The 19,108-nt window shown below is 35.1% G+C and overlaps 4 protein-coding genes across 9 annotated transcripts; all 4 read left to right on the top strand.

Annotated features, from left to right (window-relative positions):
* Positions 1 to 5,784: 5,784 nt before the first annotated feature.
* Positions 5,785 to 8,585, top strand: LOC148931062 (ankyrin repeat protein nuc-2-like). 2 transcript variants are annotated; one of them, XM_089068122.1, is made up of 12 exons: positions 5,785 to 5,942; positions 6,025 to 6,081; positions 6,154 to 6,327; positions 6,413 to 6,544; positions 6,613 to 6,752; positions 6,993 to 7,079; positions 7,217 to 7,342; positions 7,591 to 7,743; positions 7,808 to 7,909; positions 7,976 to 8,146; positions 8,215 to 8,282; positions 8,353 to 8,585. In XM_089068122.1, exons 1-12 carry the CDS (start codon positions 5,921 to 5,923, stop codon positions 8,429 to 8,431), a joined length of 1,311 nt encoding a protein of 436 aa, XP_088924248.1. In that variant the 5' UTR covers positions 5,785 to 5,920; the 3' UTR covers positions 8,432 to 8,585. The 2 variants fall into 2 exon arrangements, with proteins under 2 accessions (XP_088924248.1, XP_088924249.1); XM_089068123.1 differs by having other exon boundaries at positions 5,790 to 5,942; positions 6,031 to 6,081.
* A 735-nt stretch (positions 8,586 to 9,320) lies between these two features.
* Positions 9,321 to 11,978, top strand: LOC148931061 (uncharacterized). Of its 2 annotated transcripts, none has more exons than XM_089068126.1 (7): positions 9,321 to 9,579; positions 9,692 to 9,831; positions 10,291 to 10,416; positions 10,628 to 10,769; positions 10,857 to 10,921; positions 10,998 to 11,174; positions 11,249 to 11,978. In XM_089068126.1, the coding sequence occupies exons 2-4, from the start codon at positions 9,697 to 9,699 to the stop codon at positions 10,724 to 10,726; spliced, it is 360 nt and encodes a 119-aa protein (XP_088924252.1). In that variant the 5' UTR covers positions 9,321 to 9,579; positions 9,692 to 9,696; the 3' UTR covers positions 10,727 to 10,769; positions 10,857 to 10,921; positions 10,998 to 11,174; positions 11,249 to 11,978. The 2 variants fall into 2 exon arrangements, with proteins under 2 accessions (XP_088924252.1, XP_088924253.1); XM_089068127.1 differs by having other exon boundaries at positions 9,321 to 9,624.
* Positions 11,979 to 12,088: 110 nt separating this feature from the next.
* Positions 12,089 to 14,835, top strand: LOC148931060 (uncharacterized). 3 transcript variants are annotated; one of them, XM_089068120.1, is made up of 12 exons: positions 12,089 to 12,232; positions 12,317 to 12,367; positions 12,444 to 12,617; positions 12,692 to 12,823; positions 12,897 to 13,036; positions 13,317 to 13,403; positions 13,539 to 13,664; positions 13,867 to 14,019; positions 14,120 to 14,221; positions 14,302 to 14,472; positions 14,541 to 14,608; positions 14,679 to 14,835. In XM_089068120.1, the coding sequence occupies exons 1-12, from the start codon at positions 12,211 to 12,213 to the stop codon at positions 14,755 to 14,757; spliced, it is 1,305 nt and encodes a 434-aa protein (XP_088924246.1). In that variant the 5' UTR covers positions 12,089 to 12,210; the 3' UTR covers positions 14,758 to 14,835. The 3 variants fall into 3 exon arrangements, with proteins under 3 accessions (XP_088924246.1, XP_088924247.1, XP_088924245.1); XM_089068121.1 differs by having other exon boundaries at positions 12,094 to 12,232; positions 12,301 to 12,367; positions 14,401 to 14,472; XM_089068119.1 differs by having other exon boundaries at positions 12,098 to 12,232; positions 12,301 to 12,367.
* A 712-nt stretch (positions 14,836 to 15,547) lies between these two features.
* LOC148931059 (uncharacterized) lies at positions 15,548 to 18,284 on the top strand. Of its 2 annotated transcripts, XM_089068118.1 has the most exons (12): positions 15,548 to 15,613; positions 15,686 to 15,739; positions 15,813 to 15,986; positions 16,080 to 16,211; positions 16,282 to 16,421; positions 16,725 to 16,811; positions 16,998 to 17,123; positions 17,210 to 17,365; positions 17,442 to 17,543; positions 17,621 to 17,797; positions 17,872 to 17,939; positions 18,021 to 18,284. In XM_089068118.1, exons 1-12 carry the CDS (start codon positions 15,592 to 15,594, stop codon positions 18,091 to 18,093), a joined length of 1,311 nt encoding a protein of 436 aa, XP_088924244.1. In that variant the 5' UTR covers positions 15,548 to 15,591; the 3' UTR covers positions 18,094 to 18,284. The 2 variants fall into 2 exon arrangements, with proteins under 2 accessions (XP_088924244.1, XP_088924243.1); XM_089068117.1 differs by lacking the exon at positions 15,548 to 15,613 and having other exon boundaries at positions 15,617 to 15,739.
* Positions 18,285 to 19,108: the final 824 nt, after the last annotated feature.

Below are 19,108 nucleotides of genomic sequence, written 5' to 3'. Positions count from 1 at the left end.
TAATAGAATACTCTGTATTCAATGCTTCCACTTTCAAAAACCGTAATATTTTTCTTAACCAAAATAGCCATGCATCTTAAACATAAAATGTAGGTCTACAGTTTAACATATATAGGCCTGCCAGTACACAATTTTCCATAAGTGTGCCGAAAATTCTACAATTAGATTTACATTAAAATACAGATTTTAATACAACCAAGAGCAGTTATTTTCCCGCCAAAAAGGGCAAAATTGGTATTTAAAAAAGTTTCCTAAAAATTCTCACTTTATATATTGATAGATTATCTCCAATTCACACACAAAATAAAATTGTATAAATTTTCGTGCCACCCATAGGTCATCTTCCTTTAGGACGAAGGGAGTATATATTATAAAAAAATATATATGTTTCTCAATTATTTTGGCGCTGCCAATAATACCGGATGCATCAATTATCTCACCATAAAAATCCTGCGTCCGCCACTGGGGCTTAATTAAAATTTTTCATACCCACTTTCATCCATAAAAAATAGTCTTATTTTGTCATTTTGGGATATCCACTAGTCCCATCTATACATATATAAAAGGCGAGTTTTGGCCTTCTTATGAAATACTTATAAGTTTTGTCCTCATTCTAGAATATTTATAAATTATGGAATTAATTTGAATATTTATGAAATAACTAATTCATTGTATGCGCAATGATAAAATTATATACGGCAGTTACATCTTAAATGCAGCCGTTAATTTGTTCTTTATAATTAAGAATTATTAATTGATTAATGAACCTATATAAATTTTAGAGTTATTATATTGAAAGGTCAACTAATTAAATGCTAAGTCTTGTGGACTTTAATATATAAAAATAAAACGCTTCTTATTCCATAAACTTAGATTACGTTTATCAATTATCACTATAGTTCTTCATAAGTAAAAAAAACAAACAAAAATGAATGTAATCATGCAAATTATTAATTTGTAACAGTCACACTTATGATTCCTTTTCAATACTTTATATATCTATAAATATGTATCAATTGCAAGATGCTATTTCATTTTTCAATTTCTCTCTTCACTTCATCACAACTTTCCGCTAAAATATAAATTTGTTCACATAATGGAATTTCTTTAACGATCTACAGTCAGTAATTTTAGGCCGGTGCGTGCGCGTTTATAAATTCATTAAACCTGGACAAACCAATGTAATCTCCTTGGAGTGTGTGTTCCACGATCGAATGGTATGCATGTCGTTGCTTAGCTTATTACTATTTTTTAAGTCTTTTACTAAAACTAAAATCATACATTGTTTATTTTTTTGATGCAGGGAACAAGAATTTAAGACACGGTTCCCAGGAATGTACATAATACTTTTAACTTTTTTTCTTTGAATATGTATCATTTGCTAGGTTATAATTTATTCCTCATTGTCTTGTCCCATTGTATCATGAATTCTCTGCAAAAGGAAAAATATTTCTCGGTATGGTTATTACTCTTTACCTATAGTAGTACATTTATGTAATATTATTTTGTTTTTTTTTTTTTTTTTTTTCCATCCAACACCTTCATGGTGGAGGGTTGAGTAGAACCCTCATCCCATATATATCATGTCAAAAAAGTTAGTACAATCCGGCTCACCCAAAAGTGGAAAGCCCAAAATCAAGAAAGAGTATTACAAATTCCTACTCTCTCCGAAACCCCACTTAGCTATCAAAACCAGAAAAAAAGAAAAAGCAATCAGCCAAAACTAAAATTAGGCATGCCCATTTGATCTAGTCTAGCCAAAGCTCTCACTCTAGATGGGATCGCAGCTCCTCTAAACCTCGTCATCAACTGCCTATCTTTCCCAAGAGCTGCCAAGAAGTCAACCGCCTTGTTCCCTTCTCTTCGGATATGTGAGATCCTCCACGACACCTCCCGAAGCGCAACTCTGATCTTCACCATATCATGTCTCAGATAAGCCGGCCCAAGCTTTCCCTTGTCAAGTAACGAGCATAGAATTTCTGCATCCACCTCCAACCAAATACAGTTACCATGTGTTTTAGCCATCAATATCCCTTCCAGCAGGGCCTTCACCTCTGCTTCCAGCCCTGTAACAGCAGCCAACGGAGAACAAAAAGCTTCCAAGCACCTGCCCAAATGGTCTCGGACCAGGCCACCTCCCCCAGCCATATTTGCGGTTCCTCCAAAAGCCCCATCAGTATTTAATTTGATCCACGGCCAGTCCGGCGGCTTCCACAAAACCTTCTCCACCCTCCTAGTCTTAGCCCTTCTCGTCTGCACACCCATGAAATCCACTCTCGGCATGCTTCCACTCCAATGTTCCGGGCCAAGATGCCCTGCCAAAACCAGATTCCTCAAGTGTAAAATACACGTTTGCACACATTCTCCACCTTAAACACTTTCTCCCGATGTACGCATCCATTCCTCTCTGTCCATAAATACCAGAAGATAAGACACGGAATGAGGGTACAAATATGGTTCTTATGAGTACTTCCCAAATGTCGTTGCCACCATCTTAGCCGCCCTTCTAAATTGTTCCCTTGCCTTCCAAACGCCGGAGATTGTGGAAACCAAAGTGAAAAATGGTTCCAGACCTCCGTAGCTGCCTCCCCATTCACAAAAAGATGTAATCTTGTTTCAACATTCGCCTTTGTACAACATCTACACTTAGAGGCAAGAGATACTCCCCTCCATTGTATTTTAGCATCCACCGGGATGCGATTAGCTAGTAATCTCCAAAGGAAGACTGAGACTGTAGGATTAATTCCTTTGTTCCAAATAATATCATAAACATCCAAAGGTTCCCCCCTATGTCTCACAAGCTCCCAAGCCGAGGCCATAGTGAAGTTTCCATGGGGCGTCAGAGTCCATCTCCCCAGGTCTTTCCCAGCCGGATCTACTGGAATGAATAAGATCTCCTCCGCCACTTCCATTGGTAGTCCCCATTCCTCCACCAGACTAAAGAGGGCTAGCTCATTCCATCCAGATATTATTTTGTTTCGGTAATGTTAGTTTATATTTAAGTTTTTCTTAGTTAGATTGTTTTATTTTTTGTGGTTTTGTTTTAATTTTTCCGTCCATGCTATAATAGTTCTTTTTTCCACAAATATAGAAATTGCATAAATTTATGACTATCTATATTATTTTGAAGCTACAACTTTACATATTTGTCGCCAACTTCGTTACTCCATAGTTTTCATGCAAAGAAAACACCTAAACCAACAAAATGATGAAAGGAAGCAAAGAAGACGAAGATCATAAACTATCACATTTGTTTTCGCGCATATGCATCAATCATTAATTTGGAGTTTAAGAAGGAAAATAAGGTTGGGTAAGAGTCAGCGGGATATTGGAGTTTGGGTTTTATTTTATATTTGTTCTTTATTTTGCTATTCTTATAATTGTACAATGAAGGCTGTTCACATATAAGTTTTTTACATTCTTACGATCTATTGTTTATTATTGTCCTCATCATACGTTTTAGTTGTGTATTAAATATTTTATACCAATTTATTATTATTATAGTACTGAAGTATATTTGTTGTAACAATGATATTTTTCTTCAATGTGGAGACCTATAAGTGTCGTAATTAACAAATATTTTCATGTTGGTTTAATTTAGAATTTATTTAATTTTACATGTATAATTATTTAATATATTATACAATATAAATATATATTTTTTAATCTTATGTAAAGATTTTATTTTTATTTTATTTAGTTTATTCACAATGTAATTAGAACAAAAATATTATGTGTCGCGCATTGCGCGTGGGCTAACACTAGTTTGTGAAAATGGAAAGTTTCTTTGTCATATTTATATCTACTTTTCTTTCTATCTCTTTTACTTTTTCTCTTCCTCTCTTACTTTATTAATTTCTCATTAACACTCGTGTTGTCTACAAATGAGACTATATTTTTTGTGTCATCATCTCTCATACTTTACTCTTTTCATTTATCTTACTTTATCCCAACTACCATTAAACACGGATGAAGTAAAAATTATAAAAATGCATAAATATCTAATACTATATAAAATTAATTCTAACACAAGTTTAACAAAAAGAATAATATAATTCATGTTCTAGTTGTGTTTTAATTTGCTAAAGCAATAAATATCTAATACACCATAAAAATGTTAGTAATATTTTTAAAACATAGTTACACTATTCACAATATTTGTAGAGCTAGAAGTTAAAACGTGCCACCATTTAAGTATGAGGAATAGGGAATTATTATAATCATTTAAGTTTAAGATATTTTATTTATTTCTTCTTCTTTCTCATCCCTACTCCTATGCGGCCATTATTACATGAAGTTTTCTCTGTAATTTTATTTTTCAGCCCCTCCTTCTCACTAAATTCTTTGCCATTAAACCCCAAAAATATTAATTTGGGAAGGACTGAAAATAGTTTTTAAGAATTTTGAAAAAAAAATAGTAGAAATTTATTAAAAAAAAATAGTTTGGAGAGGGCTTAAGCCCCTCACCTGCTCCACCTGTGTCCACCACTGTCTACGCTTACCATGTTAACTCTGCAATTCACAATTTTCTCGGGTTATTCAATATTTTTAGAAAAAAAAAATAATTACTCATCGAACCTTTCCTCCCAAAATCTCAAAGTTTGCAGATAATTATCATCTAGTACTAAGTTTCAAGTTTAAGAGCAATCTTAAATTTGGTTCAAGGACGAATGGACGATATCCCTACATATTTAAGAACAATCTTGAATCCTAAATTTAGTTTAAGGATGATATCCTACTAGTTTAAGAGCAATTTTGAATCTTAAATTTAGTTTAAGGACGATACTTCATAGTAGGGCCTCATCAGAAGATTGTTCATTATTATCTATTTTAGATTGATATATTTCATTTTTTAATCTATTTTTTGTTATTACTATGTCTATCTATTTTCTCTAACAATTTGGTGCGATCCGAACGTAAAATTAGTGGCGGCACAAAATATAAATATGCATATGCAAGTGTTAGAGAAGGCGGTGAGGGATCAAATTAACCACCTAGAAGCAATCGAGAATGTTTAGAAATCATTGTTCAGAATGTTCCTGCAACAAAATGATGCTTAGTACAACCTTCTAGGCTGTAAATAGATGATACCAATTCAAGTAGACAAGGAAATATCGAGTGGCGTTTACCTATTACACCAATAGTTCAACTCCTACAACTATTACAACAACACTCTTCGTTATGTCCAGCCCATCGTCTTTGCCACCGCCCACCGGCCTTGACTCCTTACATTCCCATTGTTTTGTTGCCACAACCACCACACCTTAATAAGTAAATAACCTTTGTTGGTTTGACGAAGTAAAATCCACGTGCATAAGAAAATATCATCACTTCACACATTTATAATTGACTAATGTAGTACCTTTTAAAGTTGAACAAAAAAAAATCTCATGATAAAAAAACACGTACCATCATAGTATTAGTAGGGCATATATGTCTCTCAATCTTAAAATCTTATTGCACCAATAGTTTATTCAAAAATATTTTTAATTATCTATGTTGTAATAGTTCTAATAAGTCCAAAGATTGAAAGGTATAAACCCAAAATTCGCCCCAATTAACCATGCAAATGATTAAATAATTGTAAAATACTATGTTATTCAAACTACAAAATTGGTAAACGGAAAATGATAATTGCACCATTTTGGTAACTGAAATAGAAAAGGAGTAATATCTTTAACTCGCTGAGACGGAAGCAGTAGTGTCTTTAATTCATTTATTGATTATCTATATTATAAATAAATAATTTATCTTAATTTATTGGCATTGGATTAATAGTTTTGGGCATTTCGCTATCTGCAAATGAAAAAAAAATATTAGCAGCTAAACTATCTCCTGAAGAAGAATTGCACAATTTTTGGCGGCACTCCACAAATAAGGTGGATCGGTTCAAATTGATTTCTCTAAGAATTTGAACGCCATGGCTTCTTTTTCTGAAATTGGTAACTTGATTATCCCGATTGTATTCTTCTTGATTCTATGTATGTGGGCGCCTTCGAGAACTCATTTTACAGTTGGTAAAAGTGGCAGGTTCATCAATTTTCGAAGCTGCTGCTAAAGGAGACCTTAAACAACTCAAGGGTGAAGTCCTTTTTCTTGATTTATTATTGGCTATTTGAATGTCTGATTCTGATACTACTTTAAATTTCGCAGCAATTAGTAAAAAGGTTGATGACAAGTGGGAGTTGCGGAAAATTTGCGATGAATACTACGATTTCTCCACTGGCCGGAATGTCTTGCAGCACGCGGCTAGAATCGGACATTTTGATATTTGCAAATTCTTGATAGAGGGCGTCCAAGTTTCTATAAATTCCTTGACTTCCAAGAGTTCTCTTTCTTCCAAAAAATAGTGTTATTAATTCTTGAATTGTTTGATCTGAGGATTGTATACTAACACCAAAAACTGATTCAGGGGATACTCCTCTGGCAGAAGCTGTGAAATGGGGACACATCAAAACTGTGAAGTTATTGATCAAACATCGTGCTGTAAATGGTTTTGCAAATATTGATGGATTCACTCCATTGCATCATGCAGTTCTGAAAGGTCAGTGGCTGGTTTGGTAGCTGTAATGCTGTTATAAGCTCTAATCGATTGGTTTGGTTTGTTTTCAGATAATGTGGAGCTTATGGAATTGTTGCTGGTGGAAGGTGGCTCGGTAGATCGTGATTCTGTTGATGGAACACCTTTACAGCTTGCTGTTTCTCGTGGAAACGTTGAGGCTGTCAAGTGTCTCTTGTCTCATGAAGCAAACGTGGGCAGCACAACCTTTGTCGATGATAGTCTTTGTTCAAATCATTGTTTGTTTTGTCATCTCATGATGTTATTAGGACAGCAGTTTTTGTTTCATTTATAAATTAACTTTCTTAAATCATTACACTTTGGTACTTTATGCAAACATAATGATATGATCTTTTGATTAAGTTAGGAATATATTTCTCGCTTATTATATAATCTTGTGCGATTTTTCCCTTTGCTGCTATCCATTTTGCAGCCATCTTATTATAATGCAGTTGCCGACACCCCTCTTTTATGTGCTGTCAAGTGTCGCTCATTTGAATGCCTGAATTTGCTGCTTGAGGTATGTTTTTGTGAAATGGAAATATCTATCTTGTTATAACGACTAAACTATGCTTGATAATCTATCTTCTTTAGCTTTGTATTGGATGCCTCATTCAGTATTTCAGTTGCTTTTCATAATCTATCCTCTCTTTGCAGGCTGGTGCGAACCCAAATTTGCATTATGCTGGGTTAAGTCCTTTGGGATCTGCTGCAAAAGAAGAGGACACAAAATTTCTTAAGCGTTTGCTTGAAGCTAAAGCAGATCCAAATTCATTTAAATCAGTTAAATTCTATGTTTCTCTTTCTTTACTCTGCTATGCTTCAACTTCTACTTGTGATATCTTCAGCCTCGTTTGTTGCAGACATCCTTCTTTAAAACCAATTTAACTGTCGTTTAATCCATTTGCCACTTGTGGAATATTTGTTTGGTGCTATTATTCATCTTCAGCCTGTCTCTTGTTGTAGACACCGACCCTTCTTTATTTGCCACTTGTAGAATAATGTATTGTATTGACAATGACAACGTGCAGGATTTTACTAAACCTATTCAGGATGCTGCTATGGTGCGCAATCGTGCTGCTGTGGAGATTTTATTTCCACTGGCTGAACAAATTGCACTTTATCCAAATTGGACTGTTGATGGCATAATCGAGTACACTCATTCTGAAGAATTTAAAACAAAGGTTTGAAACTAATTTCTCATTGTGTACAACTCAGCAACACTTTGATCTTCAATTGAATTTGCAGAGGAAGAATAAAATGACAATCTGCTTGGCAACATTGGACCTCAGAGGGAAGCAATCTGCGAGCAATAAGGAATACAACGATTCCATCATAAACTATACAATGGTAAACTTTTCTTTCTCTAAGTGAGTTGATTGGGAATGTGTAGTAAGTAATATATGTGATGCGTAGGCTTCACACCTTGATCCATCAAACCCCACATGGGTATTAAAGCTAAGCACGTGTGAAGCACGCATGGGTCTACGCCATCGTTCTCTGTTTAATGCTCAGATATGCATTAGACTCAAGCCAGACTTCACCGTCCCTTACCATGAAGGAGAAATGGCTAATGAGATAGTCAAGGTATTAATGTGATCTTCAAATTACATATCAATTCGTCATCTAACGTTTAATGATTGTGTTTTGTGAAGAAATTCCTCATGGCATGCCTTGCCTTCTCGTTGGATCCTTACAACTCGGAAACCGCTCGTGCATTTAGGTAACTACTCTAATTCTAATGTTTTTACTACAATTCTTGAAACTAATTATGTTTTGGTTTTTGGTGGCAGAAGTAGTTTGTTTGATTACTTTGTTTGGTTGGGTCAGATGGGCAGCCCCGACCAGATTTTGAGTTGTATTCTATTGTAGATAACATTGTAGAATTTCCCCATTTTTTGGAGGAGATAATATTTTGGATCATTTACTATTACTCCACATTGATTCATAATCCGTTGCAAATATTGCTTCATATACTCCACATTGATTCATAATCTATTGCAAATAGTATTTGTTTCCGACTGCATAGATTGTGCTGCATGTTTTTTTTCTTTATGCTTCATTTACGTTAAATAAAAGTTTATGAAAGCAGATATTTGAGCGGTCTTTGAGACGTTATTTTATAATGTTGATTTAATTCTTACCATTTTACCTCCTCAATTTTTTTAATAAAATTAATATTATATTAATCCTATGTATAACTGTCCCTAGTGACATCTCCAATAACAAAATTCCTAGGGTTGGAATTTCCCAGTCGATGTATACAACCAATATCTGGGCAATCGGTCATCTTTCATCTTATCTCGCAGCTCTAACTTAATGTAAATGTGACCATCATAGATCCTACGATCATATCCGAAGCTTTTGTATTGTTTTTATCCAATGGTGGTTTCAGTCAACTCCGCCCAAGCCCACATCTATGTGTCATTGTCGTCAAAGGCTTCTGTATTGTTTTTAGTACTAGTATTACTATTTCAATGCATCTTGTTTTTCTATTTGTCTCAAATTTGTGAATATTTTAAATCTTATCAAAGCGTAAAATAGATGAGAATATGAAAAGAATAAAACAACGGAAAACATAAGAAAGAAAAAGAAAATGAAAAACAAAAACAAAACGCTCTAGTTTCTGGAAATATATAATGCAAAAAAAAAAAAATTTAGCAATCATGTTTGTGGTAGAACTTGATCACCATGAATTCCGTGTATACTTGTTGCTTCAAGAAGTCTTACATTTGGTAAAATTGGCAGGTGCAGCGATTATTGAGGCTGGTGCTACTGGAGACCTTAATAAACTCAAGGGTGAAGCCTTTTTTTTCTTGTTATTTCATCGCAGCAATTAGAAAAAAAGTTGGTGAAGAGTTGGAGTTCCGGAATGTGTTGCTGAAATCGGACATTTTGAGATTTGCAAATTCTTGATAAAGAGCGTCAGAGTTTACATCAATGCCATGACTTACAAGAGGAATACTCCTCTTGCAGAAGCTGTCAAAATTGTGGAGTTTCTCATCAAACATGATGCTGTAGTAAGTCTTCCAAATATTGAGGGATTCACTTTGCCGTTCTAAAAGGTTGGGGTTTTGCTGTGATAGACTTGTTAACAGTGTTTTATTCTCTAATTGATTTGTTTTGTTTCAGATAATATGGAGCTTATGGAATTGTTGCAGAAAAAAGGTGCTTTTATAGATGCAGATTCTGTAGATGGAACACCCTTACAGATTGCTGTTTCTCGTGGAAATGTTGATGCTGTCAAGTCTCTCTTCTCTCATGGCGCAAATGTACTCTTGTTTACTTTGTCATGACTTTACTCTTCCTGTTAGGAGTTAGGACAGCAGCCTTTGTTTCTTGTAATACCTTTAACTGATTTCAATTGGAATATAAGCATGTTACGATTGGTACTTTAGCCAATCATGCTGATATAGTTCTTGTACATAAGTTTGTGAGATTAATCCCTTTGCTGCTTTCCATTTTATTATGCTATGTGCAATCAAGTCTCGCTCATTTGAATGTCTGAATTTGCTGCTTGCGGTATGCTTGGTGAAACAGAAATACCTGTCTTGTGTCACTTTGGTTTGAGATTGGGGGTGTGCTTCATTTATGGATATTATGCCTTTTTTTCGTATAAGACTAGTTACTCAAATGTAAATCTCCCATGCTTCCTTAGCTCTGCTATTATATGTATGTGATGCCTTATTCAGTATGTTAGCATTTGGATGAAGAGTACTTTGTCTTTGCAGGCTAATGCAAACCCAAATATGTATTACACTGGGTTAAGTCCTTTGGCATTTGCTGCAAAAGAAGGCAATACAAAATTTCTCTCGACTTTGCTTGAAGCTGGAGCCAATCCAAATTCATGTCAAACAGTTAATTTCTAGTTTCCCTTTCTTTATTGTGCTACTATTATCTATCTTCTACTTGTGATAACTTCAGCCAGTCTCTTGTTGCAGACATCCAATTTTAAAACCAAGCATCGTTTAATCATTCTGCCACTTGAATAATATAAATTTGGATCTTGTTGTTTCATCCTGATTTTACCAACTGGACACTTATTGTGTTGATAATGATGACTTTCAGGATATCTTTAAACCAATTGAGGAAGCTGCTATGGTGCAGAATGGCGCAGCTATGGAGATTTTGTTTCCAGTGACTGAATTATCCAAATTGGACTGTTGATGGCATAATCGAGTACATTCATTCCGAAGACTTTAGAGCAATGGTCTGAATTCACAACCTTCCCGTCTCTCTCTATAATAACATGTCTTGCAGAGTGAGGAGAAACTGACACGGTGCTTGAATGAACTAGAAGTCGGAGCTGTGCAGGATGTGAGCAATAAAAATTACAACCACGCAATCATACCATATAGAACGGTAAACCTTTCTTCTCCCTAGTGAGTAATCATCTCGTCCTTGGCCATGTGTTGTAAGTAATATATGTGATGCCTAGGCTACTACTCTTGATCCATCTAACGCCGCCACATGGCTGTGTGAAGCGCGTGAGGGTATATGCGTTCATGCTATGTTAGATGCTCAGAAATGGACTAGACTCAAGCCAGACCTCCCCGTCCCCATCCCTCACCACGGAGGAGAAATTGCTGCTGCTGCTGCGAATGAGATATTCAAGGTGATCATCAAACTCCATGCCTACACCAGTGGTATCCATTCATCATCTAACAATGAATGATTGTTTCTGTGAAGAAATTCCTCATGGCATGCCTTGCCTTCTCGTTGGATCCTTACAACAAGAAAACATGTCATTTATTTAGGTAATAGTTTTCATTTTTTTGTTACTACTATAATATACTCTAATTTTTGTAAAATACTGTTTCACTTGGTTTCTGGTGGCAGAGTTAGTTTGTTTCATTACTTTGCTTGGTTGAGTCAGAGAAGCAGCCCGGACGAGATTCTGGGTTTTAGCTGATGATTAACATAGCTATTGTTCCCAGCTTAACCAGTCGTGCTGCATCGTTTTAGTTTGTGAATAAGGGCTTATATGTTACTATCATTCACAAATCGAAATTACTCTTGATTGTGAATAAGAAACTCAAATTAGTACTGCCTTTTTGGGGTAGGAATAGGATACAAGTTTTTAAGTTTGATCATTTGGAACGAAAAAAGGTTAAAATAATAAATCAGTTATCTGAGTTGGCATGATCATTTCCGATCTAATCTAATCTATTAGCTCCATATATTTTTGTATGATCCAATATTCTCGCATTCTTTTAATAGTGTAGTACATTCATATAACTACAAAATTATTATGGGTAGAAAATATATTTATGTTAATTGACAATGATATTTAAGTCCCCTCAAAATACTTACACCCTCACAAGTTTGTCAAAAATAAAAATCACACTTATTTTACTGTCAAAAATAAAAATCACAACCACTTTCAATGACACTTCCACCGCTAATTATTGGCAAAAGCATTTATATTTGTTTAGTTTTTATTTTGGCATGCACGGATATTTTATTCAAATGCATATAAATTTAAATTTACTGCCATTAGATAAATCGGTTAGGTCTTTTTGCTATTTATTAAAGAAATAAAAAGGAAAATGTTCAGCAGCTAAAGTGATTGCAATGCTTGCCCAATTTTGGCGGCAGTCTATGAATAAGGTGGAGCGGTTAAAATTGAATTCTCTAAGAATTTGAATGCCATGGCTTCAAATTCTGAAAATGGTAACTGGCTTAGCTCCCTTTCTGCTTCAATTTCTTGCGCCATATCTCTTCTTGATTCAATTTTACAGTTGGTAAAAACGGCAGGTTCTGCGATTTTCCAAGCTGTTGCTAATGGAGACCTTAAACAACTTAGGGGTGAAGTCTTTTTTCTTGATTTCCGATTGTTGGTTTTTTTGAATGTCTGATTCTAATAGTACATTTAATATCGCAGCAATTAGAAAAAAGGTTGATGATGGGTGGGAGTTTCGGCAAATTTGCGATGAATACTGCGATTTCTCGACTGGCCAGACTGTGTTGCATCACGCGGCTGGAATCGGACATTTGAAGATTTGCAGATTCTTGATAGAGGACGTCAAAGTTCATATAGATGCCTCGACTTACAAGAGTTATATTTTTAAAATACTTTTATTAATTCGATATGATTCTAGAATTGTTTGATCTGAGGATTGTATGCTTCAGGGGATACTCCTCTAGCAGAAGCTGTCAAAGGGGGACATATCAACATTGTGAAGTTTATCATCAATCATCGTGGTGTAATTGGTTTTGCAAATTTTATGGGATTCACTCCTTTGCACTATGCAGTTCTAAAAGGTCAGTGATTTTGTAGTTGTAATGCTGTCAAAGACCTTGCTATATTGGTTCTAATCCGTTGGTTTGGTTTCAGATAATAGGGAGCTTGTAGAATTGTTGCTGGTGGAAGGTGCTTTTCCAGATCCTGATTCTATAGATGGAACACCTTTACAAATTGCTGTTTCTCGTGGAAACGCTGAGGCTGTCAAGTCTCTCTTGTCTCATGGCGCAAACGTAGGCAGCACTGTTTAAATCATTGTTTGTTTTGTCATGGCCTTATTGGGATAACTTTAACAGATTTCACTTGGGGTTGAGATATTATTTATAAATTAACTTTCTTAAATCATTAAACAATGGAATGTGAATATTAGTTTAACTTGTTTAGCATGCCAAGTTTGGTACTTTAGGCAATCATATTGATATGATCTTTTGATCAAGTTATGAATATATATCTTGTATTCGTTTATTATATAATCTTGTGAGTTTAATCCTTTTGCTGCTTTCCATTTGGCAGCTAGCTTTTTATTGTGCAGTTTCCGACACCCCTCTTGTATGTGCAGTCAAGTCTCGCTCATTTGAATGCCTCAATGTGCTGCTTGAGGTATGTTTTGTGAAATGAAAATATCTTTCTAGATAAATTATGCAATGCACTTGCTTCGGTAGCTATGTGTCGGATGCGTCATTCACTATTTCAGTTGCTTTTCATAACCATGGGTTAATTACTTTCTCTTTGCAGGCTGGTGCAAACCCAAATTTGTATTACACTGGTTTAAGTCCTTTGTCATCTGCTGCAAAAGAAGGGGACACAAAATTTCTTAAGCGATTGCTTGAAGCTAAAGCAGATCCAAATTCATTTCTAGCAGTTAAATTCTATGTTTCTCTATCTTTACTCTGCTATGATTCATCTTCTGCTTGTCATATCTTCAGCCTCTCTTGTTGCAGAATGAACTGTCGTTTAATCTTTTTGCCACTTGTGGAATATTTATTTGATGGATTTGTATCCTAATATTTCACTTTGTTTCATCCTGATGTTGACTTATTGTATTGATCATGACGACTTTCAGGATATCTTTCAACCGATTGAGGATGCTGCTATGGTGCGTAATCGTGCAGCTGTGGAGATTTTGTTTCCAGTGACTGCACGGCCTGTACATCATCCAAAATGGACTGTTGATGGCATAATCGAGCACTCTCATTCTGAAGAATTTAAAACAATGGTCAGAAACTACTTTTTCATTGTCTACAACTCAGCAACACTTTCATCTTCAATTGAATTTACATTTTTCCTCTCTCTCTCTCTCATCACATGTGTTGCAGATGAAGGAGAAAATGACAAACATCTTGGAAGCATTAGAGCTTGGCGGGAAGCAGGATGTGCTCAATAAGGAATACCACCATTCCATCGTAAAATATAGAATGGTAAACTTTTCTTCTTCTTAGTGAGTTGGTCATCTAATCTCTGGCCATGTGTAGTAGTAAGTAATACATGTGATGCATAGGCTACAAGGCTTGATCCATCTAACCCCACGTGGGTTTTAAAGCAAAGCGTGTGTGAAGCACGCATGGGTTTACGCACTTATGCTCTGTTTGATGCTCAGAAATGCATTAGACTCAAGCCAAACTTCGCCTTCCCTCACCATGAAGGAGAAATTGCTAATGAGATATTCAAGGTATTAATGTGATCTTCAAACTACATAACAATTCATCATCTAACGTTTAATGACTGTGTTTTGCAAAGAAATTCCTCATGGCATGCCTTGCCTTCTCGTTGGATCCTTACAGCATGGAAACCAGTCGTGCATTTAGGTAACTACTCTAATTCTGATGTTTTTACTTCAATTCTTGAAACTAATTATGTTTTGGTTTTTGGTGGCAGACTTAGTTTGTTTGATTACTTTGTTTGGTTGAGTCAGATGAGCAGCCTGGACGACATTCTTAATTTTATAATATTGTAGATAACATTGGATCATATTCAGTTGTCACACTCATATGGAGTATACATTCATTCATAATACATTGCAAATATTTGTTTCCCCGACTGCGTAAATTGCGCTGCATCTTTTATTCTCTATTCTTCAATTTCGTTAAATAAGCGTTCTTTGTATTATCATTGCCAAGTCGTGACATATCTAATAACAAAATTCTTCCTAGAGTCTTCTCGATGTATACAACCCAATATATTGTTCAACCGGCCAACTCTCATCTTATTTCGCTGTTCTAACTTAATGTAAATGTGACCATCGTAGATTGTCAAAATTAGATCCCGTCCTAGACAATTGTTGTGTCTGCCTTCACGTGGGGTGCTATTATGAAGCAATTGCTATAGCAGTAGCAAAAGGGGGATCAAGTATTTCTTTTTGTTACTAAAATATACTCCCTTCCACCCACAATTGGCTTCCTTAATTATATCTCACTTCCTTCATATTCTATTATAAAATCAATATAAATTCTATTATAAAATCAATATAAAGAAGTAGACTCATTCCACTAAAATTTTCAATCAATTATTCTTTATATTCCTTAGAACTCGTATTCACACCAAATGTGACTCCTATTATGGAACAAAGGAAGTATGAAAAGTTAAATGATGTTAGATACAACTAATACAAAGATAATCCATATTCTAGTAATTTTTTTCACTAACTTTTCTTAATAATTCTTAAAATTTGTGTTGAAAAGAAAGAGGCTGGAGGGAATATTTTAAATATTAATTAATATTAAATCAAAATTTAATTTACCACTAGCCGTTAAAATAGAAACAGAGATTGGTTTCAGAGAAATTGAAAGCCATGGATTCTTCTTCTGAAATTGGTAAGCTAATTCGAAAACCCTCTTCGTGTATACTTGTTGTTTCACGCATGGCTTCAATACCTCATTTTACAGTTGGTGCATCGATTATCGAAGCTGGTGCTAGTGGAGACCTTTACCAGCTTAAAGGTGAAGTCCTTTTTCTTGATTTATGTATTCTTGATGTTTTAAATGTCTGATTCTAATACTTTTAATTTCGCAGCAATTAGAAACAAGTTTGCTGATGAGTGGGAGTTCCGCAAGATATGCGATCAATATAGCGATTTCTCCACTGGCTGGAGCGTTTTACATCACGCCGTTGGAAACGGGCATTTTGATATTTGCAAATTCTTGATAAAGACCGTCGGAGTTCATATTGATGCACTCACTTACAAGAGTTCTATCTTCTCTCTCTCTCTTCTATTAATTTTGATATGATTCTTGAATTGAAAAACAAGGGATTGTATACTAACATCATAAACTGATTTAGGGGATACTCCTCTGGCAGAAGCTGCCAAAAGGGGACATGTCAAAATTGTGGAGTTTCTCATCAAACATGGTGCTGGAATTAGCATTCCAAATATTGAGGGATTCACTCCGTTGCACTATGCAGCTCAAAATGGTCAGTGGTTTTGTGGTTGTAATGCTGTGCAAGACTTTTCTTATAGTGTTATTTACTGTTTTTGTTTCAGGCAATAGGGAGTTTGTGGATTTTTTGGTGAAGGAAGGTGCTTTAATAGACGCAGACTCTGCAGATGGATCGCCTTTACAAATTGCTGTTTCTCATGGAAATGTGGAGGCTGTCAAGGCTCTCTTGTCTCATGGTGCAAAAGTGAGCAGCACGCACTACCTTCTGTTTGCCAATGATAGTCTTGTTTACATCATTGTTTGTTTTGTACTACTTTTAACTGTTTTGTTTCTTGTACTACTTTTAACTGATTTCAATTGGAATGCTATAAGTTAACTTTGTCAAATCATTAAACTTTTGAATGTGGATAATAGTTTGATTTGTTTTACATGTCAAGTTTGGTACTTTAGCCAATCATACGGATATGATCTTTATGAGTATATTTCTTGTATTAACTTATGATGTAATCTTGTGAGATCAATCCATTTGCTGCTTTCTGTTTTGCAGACAAATTTTTGTTGTGCAGTTGTGGACACCCCTCTTATATGTGCAGTCAAGTCTGGCTCATTCGAATGCATGAAATTGCTGCTTGAGGTATGTTTGGTGAAATGGAAATACCTGTCTTGTCGTGTTAGAGATTGAAGTTCTTTCATTTTAGTCTAGTTATTCAAATAGAAATATCTCATGCTTCTTTAGCTCTGTTGTTGTTGGTATCTGATGCCTTATTCAGTATTTTAATTGCCCTTTCATGATCAAGGGTTGAGTACTTTCTCTTTGCAGGCTGGTGCGAATCCAAACGATTATTATGCTGGATTAAGTACTCTGGCATCTGCTGTAAAAGAAGGCAACACAGAATTTCTTAAGTATTTGCTTAAAGCTAAAGCAGATCCAAATTCATCTAACAAAGTTAATTTCTATGTTTCCCTTCTTTGGATCTTGTGTTTCATCCTGATGTTAGCAACAGGACACTTATTGATAATGACGACTTTCAGGATATCTTTAAACCAATTGAGATTGCTGCTATGGTGCAAAATCGTGCAGCTGTGGAGATTTTGTTTTCAGTGACTGAACAGCTTGCACATTATCCAACAAATTGGAGCGTCGATAGCCTAATGGAGGCCGTTCATCTTGAAGGATTTCAAACAATGGTTGAAGCAACTCAGCCACACTTTGTCCTTCAATTGAATTTACAACTTTCCTCTTTCTCATCACATTATCTTGCAGATGGATAAGAGAATCACTCGCCGCTTGAATGCATTAGATATTGGAGGGTTGCGTGACGCGGGCAATAAGGATTTCTTCCGTGCAATCTATCAGTATAGACTGGTAAACTTTTCTTCTTCCTAATGAGTTGATCATCTCGTCCTTGGCCTTGTGCAGTAAGTAATATAAGCGATGCGTAGGCTTCTTGCATTGATCCATGTAATGCCACATGGGTATCAAACCGAAGCCTGTGGGAAGCGCGAGCGGGTAGATGCGTGCATTCTCTGATAGATGCTCAGAAATGCATTAGGCTCAAGCCAGACCTCCCCATCCCCGTTCCTCTAAACAATGCTGCTGCAGCAAATGAGATATTCAAGGTGATCATCAAACTCCATATCTGCATCTGTGGTATCATTTCATCATCTAACAGTTTATAATTGTGTCTGTGAAGAAATTCCTCTACGCATGCCTTGCGTTCTGGCTGGATCCTTACAACGAGGCAATGTGTGATGCATTTAGGTAAATTCTAGTAATATTTTTTTTTGTTTACCAAAGTATACAATTTGTGTAACTAATAGTGTTTTGTTTTTTTGGTTGTAGACTTAGTTTGTTTGATTTCTTTGCTTGGTTGATTCAGATGAGCAGCCCAGATGAGATTCTGAGATTTAGGTGATGATTTGCATTGTAGAATTTCTTCATATACATTGAAATAAATGATAACGTAAACGTAATACTCCTTTGAGCAAGTCAAAATGGAAGAAAAGAATGTTATCACGTTCATGAAAATTGAATGAGTTGCTCAAAATTGGAAGATATAAAATGTTGTCACGTTCATGAAAATTGAATGAGTTCCCTTCGAGTTAATTATTTTATTGCATGTATATCTCCAAAAATCTTGCAATGTTATTATACATATAGACATGAATCCTATTTCTGCACCACACAATCACTTAATAATTGTTCTTTTATTTTATTTATTTCAAAATGACCATTTACCTAACATATAGTAGTAGTATAAAATTTTGTGTATTAAATTAAATATTATCCGTTTGGGTTGCACGTCAAGGGGGATAACACTCCTCAAATGGTGTCAATTCTATTGACCAATCTCTTCTCCAAATCAACTTAGCCATGACTACACCTAACTTAGATTTAGTCCTAAAAATCTATCCAATTTCTCACTTCATCATTTTGACAATTTCAAAAATACACAAAATCTTAATAAAATTTCCAGGCTCAAGTTGTATCCATATTTGAATAAGTTAATGTGCATACAGGACAATTTCCCCCCTTCAAATTGCTTTTCGGATTTGGAAATCATTTGGATAGTATTTATTTTGTTAGTGCTTTTTTTTTTTGGAAGTTATCCTTAAATTACTTTTTTATGATTAAAAACATAAATATATTTCTGAATACAAATTTAAAAGCGTTCCTTTTGGTCATACTCTCATTTATGTCACCGCATTTTGAGACCAGAATTCCGGGTTATTTTCCGAGTTAAATTAGAGCTCAATCATCACTGATTAAATATACTTTCATTTTCCATATTTTTAAGTAGTCAATTCAAAGCAGGAAATTGTTGAAAGTCATATTCCAAATGGTGATAATATCGATCTTTTCTCGAAAACTATATGCCATTTTATCTAGATAATTGAATTGCATAAATCTACAATACAGTAAATTTTACT

This window comes from Salvia hispanica, chromosome 3 (genome assembly GCF_029641045.1).
Source record: "Salvia hispanica isolate PSC_SH4W2 chromosome 3, Shi_PSC_v1, whole genome shotgun sequence".
NCBI lineage: Eukaryota > Viridiplantae > Streptophyta > Magnoliopsida > Lamiales > Lamiaceae > Salvia > Salvia hispanica.
This window is presented reverse-complemented; position numbering and strand designations above follow the sequence as displayed.